General features: G+C 35.1%; 1 protein-coding gene across 1 annotated transcript in view; it reads left to right on the forward strand.

Moving 5' to 3' along the window:
* LOC137626471 (neurofilament heavy polypeptide-like) overlaps nucleotides 1-2,052 on the forward strand; it is a 3,432-nt gene extending 1,380 nt beyond the window's left edge. Inside the window, exon 2 of the mRNA XM_068357486.1 lies at nucleotides 1,294-2,052. Within this exon, the coding sequence (XP_068213587.1) occupies nucleotides 1,308-1,997 (690 nt within the window). The 5' untranslated portion in view covers nucleotides 1,294-1,307 and the 3' untranslated portion in view covers nucleotides 1,998-2,052. The remainder of the gene's footprint in view (nucleotides 1-1,293) is intronic.
* The last annotated feature ends 7,948 nt before the right edge of the window (nucleotides 2,053-10,000 follow it).

Below are 10,000 nucleotides of genomic sequence, written 5' to 3' on the forward strand. Positions count from 1 at the left end.
TTCTCCTGTCTGTAGAGAAGCCTTAGCTGTACTGTCTCACTGTCTGTAGAGAGAATTTAGCTGTACTGTCTCCTGGTTAGAGGAACCTTAGCTGTACTGTCTCCTGGTTAGAGGAACCTTAGTTGTACTTTCTCCTGTCTGTAGAGAAGCCTTAGCTGTACTGTCTCCTGTCTGTAGAGAGAATTTAGCTGTACTGTCTCCTGGTTAGAGGAACCTTAGTTGTACTATCTCCTGGTTAGAGGAACCTTAGTTGTACTTTCTCCTGTCTGTAGAGAAGCCTTAGCTGTACTGTCTCCTGTCTGTAGAGAGAATTTAGCTGTACTGTCTCCTGGTTAGAGGAACCTTAGCTGTACTGTCTCCTGGTTAGAGGAACCTTAGTTGTACTTTCTCCTGTCTGTAGAGAAGCCTTAGCTGTACTGTGTCCTGTCTGTATAGAAACATTAGCTGTAGTGTCTCCTGTCTGTAGAGAAACATTAGCTGTACTATCTCCTGTCTGTATAGAAACCTTAGCTGTACTGTCTCCTGTCTGTATAGAAACCTTAGCTGTACTGTCTCCTGGTTAGAGAAACCTTATATGTACTGTCTCCTGTCTGTATGGAAACCTTAGCTGTACTGTCTCCTGGTTAGAGAAACCTTAGCTGTACTGTCCCCTGTCTGTATAAAAACTTTAGCTGTACTTTCACCTGTCTGTATAGAAACCTTAGCTGAACTTTCACCTGTCTGTATAGAAACCTTAGCTGTACTGTCTCCTGTCTGTATAGAAACCTAAGATTTATTGTCCCTTGCCTGTTTAGATGTCTTCAGAACTCAAACTTTGCTTGATTCTGTCTCTGCAGAGTCTTGCAGAACTCTAAGAATTTGAGTTTGTTTTCATGAATTTTTTTTTTTCTGAAACTTATTTTCTAATTGGAAAGGATTTTTGTCCCTAACTTAGTTTTATATTTAATAGTTTAATATCTAAGTTACAAATTGAATTTATCTTAGTTTAGTCTTTCCTAACTTAGGTTTTAATTCTTTTATAAGCTTATTTTGTAATTGTTTTATTAGATTTTTTTTTTCAAATATTGAAAAGTATAGTTAAACAGGGTTCCAGTCATTTGTAATTCCTTTATTTTGTTGTATTCTTATCATTATCATGATAATAATTATCATTATTCTGAATAAGAAAACGTCCATAGGAAAGAGGACTAAAAAGTCAGTAATTTACATGTTCATCTCTACAAGAGTTGACTCATAGAAGTTTTTCCTAGACCAAGGAAGCATAACTAATTAATTCTTTTTTAATTTCTACAGAGAATCTGATCACCATGAAGACAACAATTTTCCAAACAGCAATTGGCTTGCTCCTGCTGGCAACTCACCTGCAAGTGTCGGCGTTTCCCAACGGACGGCGCATCTCCGTGAGGGAGAGAATATCTACGACTGAATCTCCCCAAGATGAAGCCGCTGAAGGACAGGAAGAAGAGACTAGCCCTGTACCTACAAGGGGTCTTGGCCAAGAGCAGAGAGAGCCCCCCCAGAGAGAGTCTAGCCTAGCTCACAGACTGTCAAGCCTAGGCCAGAGAGAACCCAGCCCAGCTAGGGATGAGACCCCTAGCCCTGCTCACGACGAGGCTACCCCAGACCAAGATGAGTCCGTTTTCCATGCTAGGGAAGACGCCGCTAGCCCAGCTGAGGAGGAACACTCTCCCTCTGCCGTTGATCAAGAAGAATCTGATCAAGGCCATGGGGTGTCCCCTGCCTCAGACCTGGTAGAGTCATCTACTTCAACCCGCGTTGAGACATCTACTTCATCCCACGTAGAGTCAGCTACTCCAGAGCATGAAGAATCCTCAACCCCAGCCGAGGAGGGGTCTACCACAACTACGCGACGTGGACTGACACCCCATAGAAGAAGGGAGCCAGCTCAGACAGAGAATCAGGATACTACCACCCAAAGGACGGCTCCTAGGCGTATAGCCATTTCCCGAGGGCAGGAAACTCCTGCAGAGGAATAGAGATAATCTAGTACTAGAAGAATCATTTGGCTGCTGACAGTCATCGAGAATGAAGGTGAGGAACTATTAATAATTACAAATTGGGTTTTATTAGTGAGTTTTTTCTTTTGATTACATTATAAGATAGGGGTCTAGAGTACCTGGGTGTTTATCTTATAATATCAGCACCCATACAAAAGTATGATTCTGGGGAAATTACATCTCGAAAAGGTTCTATTAGTCTAGTTGGTTTTGGCAGAATGGTGTTTATACTTCTGCATTTCTTTTTTTTATACAATGGGCACTACAGTATAATTTAGGAAAATTACAACTTTAAGCTATGTGTATAAGCAAGGAAGATAACTTCTACAATAACATTTAGGGTAAATACACTTATCTTATCATACGAGGGGCAGTATATCAGTATCGTTCAGGTCAAACCTAAAGATACGACACAAATGCAAACGATAGCGAGCATCGTGCAATGTATTTTTTGGCGTAGAGACCTAGAAAAACCTGGGTACCTGAAACCCGTGGTGAAAGAGGTACAGAGAATACAGAATTCAAGAGTCCTCCCAAACACATAAGAAGATTATACCTTCTAAGATGTTTGTTATGCTGAACGATAAAGGGGAGAGGTCCCAACCTGGTGAACAGTGCTAGATCTCCTGTTTTGTTGAAGGAGGGAACGGTTGTAACAGTCTAGAAAACATCAGTAAAAGATTATTCCTAAGTTTCATAGTAGAAAAAGCTTAACACCTCCATTGTTGCAAGGGTCCGAGGTGGTCTAACAGGGGTTATCAAATGACCGGTCGTACGGTACTTACTAAACGTTATATGTGGATTTGAATGCTATTATTATTATTACTAGCGGAACCCGTGTAAATTACACGAAATGATATTTTCAATACTAATTATCTTGTTCCTAACCTACACATGTTTGAATAAAATAGAACTAAATTTTTTGTCTAATATTTAAAAAAAGAGTCAGGTGCTAAAGACAAAATTAGGAAAACTATATAAGATGTGCATTGGTTAAGTAATCAAAGTCTAATGTGAATTTGTAAGAGTATACCATGAAATTAGTTCCTTTTTCTTTAAAGCATGACACACGAGTATACCATGAAATTATTTACGTTTTCTTTAAAGCGTGACACACGAGTATACCATGAAATTATTTCCGTTTTCTTTAAAGCGTGAAACACAAAATAAATAACACTCACGCTATCGTATTAATATATAGATTATTATCATTATCATTATCATTATTATCATTATCATCCACAGAAGGAAAGAGCAGCCATCTCGACAACCTGGGAGCTGAACCTGTTTACCAAACCCAACCTGCAGCTTTACCTATCTCATCCGAGCCAACTTCATCTCGTCCCACTCCGCATCGTCCTCATCGGCTCCGTCGGTTCCTCGCGACGTCGTTCCTCCCACGTCTCCCCGAACGAAGAAGAACAACAAGAAGAGAGCCAAGCGCGAGCTAGCGGTTCGTTTCGCACGTTAACCAGGCAGCAGCAGGGACTCTTTCCTCAATTGTTATTTCTTAAGTACAAAAATAATAGGATTTCACTCTGAGGAATTATTGATGTGATTAAAAAAATGACATTTAGATAGTAATTGTTGATGATTAGATTCTATTTAGAATGATCACAAATGATTTGATGATTAAATGTTTATTATGATTGAATATTGTTAATAATTAAGGATTGATTAATGGTTAATCCTTAATGCTAAGTAAGTAGTTATAACCAATAATTTGTTAATCATTAATTATTATTCAGTGATAATTATTGATTGACATTGATATAGAAAAGAATGATTTAGATAAATAAATTATTTTTTTTTGCTAAGTGTTGTGTCATTTTACTTAATAACCAAAATATTTAGATGGAATATATATTTCGTAGTATTTATCGCAAAACCAAGGACGCATTCAAGCGAGTCGTAATTTTTTTTCCGCTGTTATTCCCACATTAAGGGTTCGGTTGTCTGATTTTGTCTCTCCGATGCCTTTCTCTTCCACCAAACCTCTTCTCTCCATATCATCCTTCACCTTATCACGCCATCAAATTCTCTGCCTCCCTCTTGATTTTCTTTTCCCACCTAATAGGTTACTCCCAAGCACTCAAATTATAAATTCAAGAGTCTATCTTAGTAACTGTTAGAGTTATAACCCATAGCATTACACATTGTTATCGTCTTAGGCCTACTTTCGTCTGTAACCTTTTCTTGAATGTATGTTGAAAATGGTTCATTAGTTATCCGCGGAACTTTTAGAGCTTACATATTTAAAGTCACCTATAACTAGGACCTTCTCCAGAGGAGAAATAAACTAGCCAGGGCTAAAAGAGTGTGGCCACTGTAACTTCTACCCAGGCAGATTTGGAGTAATTCTTCACACTGCGCAGTATCTCAGTAGTCTACCCTAACCCAAGTTAGGTTAGGCTTACAATGTGGAGGGACTTGTATTGAATAGTATGTTAGGTTAGGTTAGGTTAGATTAAATTAGGTTAGATTAAGGCTAAATTCTTTTTATCAAATTATACTGCAAGTAAGGTTAAATTGAGCTGGCTATGTAGAATAATTCTTCTGCCTCTCTGTCTCAATAATCTAATCTACGCCAAGTTAGGTAAGGCTTACAATGTGGAGTGACATTGTACTGAACAATATGTTAGGTTAGGTTAGGTTAAGTTATGCTACATTGTTTTCAACAAATAATACTGTAAGGTTAGACTGAGCTAGCTATGTAGTGAATTGGTTATATCTGACAGTATGTTGGTTGATTACGTGGAGACGTTTTGTATTTAAAATTATATTACATTGAGTCAGTATTTCTCATCTAGGTTGAAAATATTATATGAGAATAAGAGGATATCTAAGGATTGAGAACAAGAAGGATATATGAGACACTATTCCAGCCAAGGTTTATTTGATAAACATCCCTTGGACCGCTTCCGCCATTTTGTCACCACCTGCACCCGAGGTATCTCTTTTCAACCGAGATTTTTCAGCAAGGAGAGTTAAAAGTTTCTTTGGGTTTTTGATAATAAAATCCATAAGAAGGCCAAAATTTAGTATGAATAATAATAATAATAATAATAATAATAATAATAATAATAATAATAATTGCTATTATTATTATTATTATTATTATTATTATTATTATTATTATTATTATTAGCTAGGCTATAACCCTCGTGGGAAAAGCATGATGTTGTAAGCCCAAGGGCTCCAACAGGGAAAAATAGCCCAGTAAGGAAAGAAAATGAAAAAACAAATAAACTATATACGAGAAGTAATACATATGGAATATACATTAGAATACCTTAATATCAGTAACAATATTAAAGTAGATTTTATATATATATATATATATATATATATATATATATATATATATATATATATATATACATATATATATATATATATATATATATATATATATATATATATATATATATATACAAACCTATATATTATATATACACACAAACATACATACATATATATATATATATATATATATATATATATATATATATATATATATACACACACATATATATATATATATATATATATATATATATATATATATATATATATATATATATATATATATATATAATCATATATATATATATATATATATATATATATATATATATATATATACATATATATATATATATATATATATAAATGTATTATCATTATTATTATTATTATTATTATTATTATTATTATTATTATTATCATTATTATTATTATTATTATTATTATTATTATTAGCCAAGCTACAACCCTAGGTAGAAAATCAAGATGCTATAAGCCCGAGGGCTCCAACAAAGAAAAAGTAGCCCAGTGAGGAAAGGAAGCAAGGAAATAAATAAACGACATAAGAAGTAATAAAAAATTAAAATAAAATATATAAAACCATTAACAACATTAAAACAGATAATTCATATATAAACTATAAAAAAGACTCATGTAAGCCTGTTCAACATGAAAACATTTGTTGTAAGTTTGAACTTATGAAGTTCTACCGCTTCAACCACCCGATTAGGAAGATCATTCCACAATCAAGTCACAGCTAGAATAAAACTTCTAGAATACTGTGTAGTATTAAGCCTCGTGATGGAGAAGGCCTGGCTATTAGAATTAACTGCATGCCTAGTATTTACGAACAAGAGGGAACTGTCCGGGAAGATCTGAATGTAAAGGATGGTCAGACTTATGGATAATCTTATGCAACTTGCATAACGACCTAAGTGAACGACGGTGCCAGAGATTAATATCTAGATCAGGAATAAGGAATTAGTGATATAGTGAAGTGTTGCATGTGAATAAGTGTATCAATACCGTTAGAAATGTTATTTTTGTGAGATGTAGCTGTAATGGGAAATTCCTGATTCTGTGAGTATTATATATATATATATATATATATATATATATATATATATATATATATATATATATATACATATATATATATATATATATATATATATATACATACATATATATATATATATATATATATATATATATATATATATGTATATATATACATGTTTATATATATATATAAATATATATATATATATATATATATATATATATATATATATACATATATATATATATTTATATATATATTATATATACATATATATATAATTCATATATATATATATACATATATATATATATATATATATATATATATATATATATATATATATATATATGTAATATATCTATATATACAGTATATATATATATATATATATATATATATATATATATATATATATATATATATATATATATATATATATATATATATATATATATATATATACTGTATATATATATATATATATATATATATATATATATATATATATATATATATATATATATATATATATATATATATAAAGCCAATGTGATATATATGGGCCAATGGTAAAAGTACCTATCTGTAGCATTATTACACGCAAAACTAAAAAAAAAAAAAGCACTCTGAGAGTGCAGACCTCCGCCACAGCAGCTTATATCTCGAGATTGGGGTTAAATCGATAAATCTTTTGCTCGACCCTGACCTTGACCTTTGACCTAGGACTTTCAAATATGGATTACTTCCACGTCATAGCATAGCTATTAATCCCTGAAAGTTTCACTACTCTATGAGTAAAATTGTGGCCAGGAAGTTTCTCACAATTAAACAAACAGGGGCGAAAACATAACCTCCGCCAACTTCGTTGGCGGAGGTGAATATATCAATGCACGGGATTATAATAATATATAATTATTGTTATCATTATTACTTGCTAAGCTACAACCCAAGTTGGAAAAGCAGGATGCTATAAGCCCTGGGGCTCCAATTGTGAAAATAGCCCAGTGAGGAAAGGAAGTAAGGAAATAAGAGAAGTAATGTACCCTCAATCAATAGAACTCTAACCTAAGACAGTGGAAGACCATAGTACAGAGGCTATGGCACTACCCAACATTAGAGAAGAATGGTTTGATTTTGGAGTGTCCTTCTCCTAGAAGAGCTGCCTACCATAGCTAAAGAGTCTCTTCTATCCTTACCAAAAGGAAAGTAGCCACTGAACAACAGTGCAGTAGTTAACCTCTTGCGCAAAAAATTATTGTTTGATCATCTCAGTGTTATCAGGTGTATGAGGAGAGGAGAATCTGTAAAGAATAGGCCAGAGTATTCGATATATGTGTAAGCAAAACGGAAAATGAACCGTAACCAGAGAGAGGGATCCAATGTAGTGCTATCTGACCAGTCAAAGGACCCAATAACTCTATTGCTACGAATGAAATGACTCTAGTAACATATTTGGGACAGCAACGTGTCGTTATACCAAAATATTGTTGCAATGTAAGAAGGGCATAACACACATGGTCTAAAAGATAGGTGATAGGTAGGACTGCAAACTTACCTTTTACCCATAAATGTCTTAAGGTAATGGTAGGTAGTAGGCTGGCCAGGGCACCAGCCACCCGTTGAGATACTACCGCTGGAGAGTTATTGGGTCTTTTGAGTAGCCAGATAGTACTGCAGTGGATCATTCTCTCTGGTTACGGCTCATTATTCCTTTGCCTACTCATACACAGAATAGTCTGGCCTATTCTCCACATAGGTTGCAGGTTGACCAGGGCACCAGCCACCCGTTGAGATACTACCGCTGGAGAGTTATTGGGTCTTTTGAATAGCCAGATAGTACTGCATTGGATCATTCTCTCTGGTTACGGCTCATTATTCCTTTTCCTACACATACACCGAATAGTCTGGCCTAGTCTTCACATAGGTTGTAGGTTGACCAGGGCACCAACCACCCGTTGAGATACTACTGCTGGAGAGTTAGTGGGTCCTTTGAGTAGCCAGATAGTACTGCATTGCATCATTCTCTCTGGTTACGGCTCATTATTCCTTTGCCTACACATACACCGAATAGTCTGGCCTATTCTTCACATAGGTTGTAGGTTGACCAGGGCACCAACCACCCGTTGAGATACTACCGCTGGAGAGTTATTGGGTCTTTGAGTGGCCAAATAGTATTGCATTGGATCATTCTCTCTGGTTACGGCTCCTTTTTTCTTTTCCTACGCATACACCTAATAGACTGGCCTATTCTTTACTTATTCTCCTCTGTCATACACCCGACAACACTGAGATTATCAAACAATTCTTCTTCACTCAAGGGGTTAACTACTGCACTATAATTGTTCAGTGGCTACTTTCCTCTTGGTAAGGGTAGAAGAGACTCTTTAGCTATGGTAAGCAGCTCTTCTAGGAGAAGGACACTCCAAAATCAAACCATTGTTCTCTGGTCTTAGGTAGTGCCATAGCCTCTATACCACGGTCTTCCACTGTCTTGAGTTAGAGTTCTCTTGCTTGAGGGTACTCTCGGGCACACTATTCTGTTTCCTTATTTCCTTTCCTCACTAGCTATATTTTCCTTGTTGGAGTCCTTGGGCTTATAGCAACCTGCTTTTCTAACCAGGGTTGTAACTTAGCTAATAATAATAATAATGATAATAATAATAATAATAATAATAATAATAATAATACTCTGAGAGTGCAGACCTCCGCCACGGCATCTTATTTCTTGAAACCAGCTTGCCTTTCCCAGAATCAATTTAGACCGTAGGTGTTAAGGTTAGGGTTAATTCGGTCGACCTTTTGCTTGACCTTGACCTTTGACCTTTGAGATAGGACTTTAAGATTTGAATCACTTCCAGGAAGTTGTTTACTAACAGACAAACAGACACATAACCTCCTTCCAACTTCGTTGATGGAGGTAATAATAATAATAATAATAATAAGAATAATCTCTCTCTCTCTCTCTCTCTCTCTCTCTCCAACCATATGGAACTTTGTAGCTCAAACCTTATACAACATTGAAATGAAATTTGAAAAAAAAATCAAACGCGAAAAATAATTAACTAGCCAATAAATAAATAACAAACAAACTAAAATAAAACATTAATAAATAAACCAAACAATAAATAACCAATTATAAGAATTGGTTAAGCAACCAATTATAAAAAAAACAAAGAAGAAAGATATATTTAAATATGCTTGGCTCGTCCGCTAGCTCCCGCCATCATCGCAGGGTTGCCAGGTTGGCCTATTTTCGGGCCAAATATTTCCAAATTTGGCCCTTTTCTTGCGAGATACCTAAATTTGCCCTTTTTGAAATTGGTTAACCTTATATGCTATATTTTCGGCCTTTTTCTACTATTAGGTTTGCCTTTTAAAGTTGCAGTTAGGCTTTTCTCATTTGGAAAACCTGGCAACACTGCATCATCTCCCCCTCTCCCCAGTCCCTCACTACCAGTGCAGTACCAAAGATGGCGTCAACACCTCGGCTCATTATTTAGTTCTTTCTCCTTAATTCCCGACGGAACCGGAACCATCTGGCTTTTACCTGAAGGGGGGATGTTAAGGGGGAGATCCTACGAGGTAGGAGAGAAGGGGGAATCGAAGGGCA

This window comes from Palaemon carinicauda, chromosome 34 (assembly GCF_036898095.1).
Source record: "Palaemon carinicauda isolate YSFRI2023 chromosome 34, ASM3689809v2, whole genome shotgun sequence".
Lineage (NCBI taxonomy): Eukaryota > Metazoa > Arthropoda > Malacostraca > Decapoda > Palaemonidae > Palaemon > Palaemon carinicauda.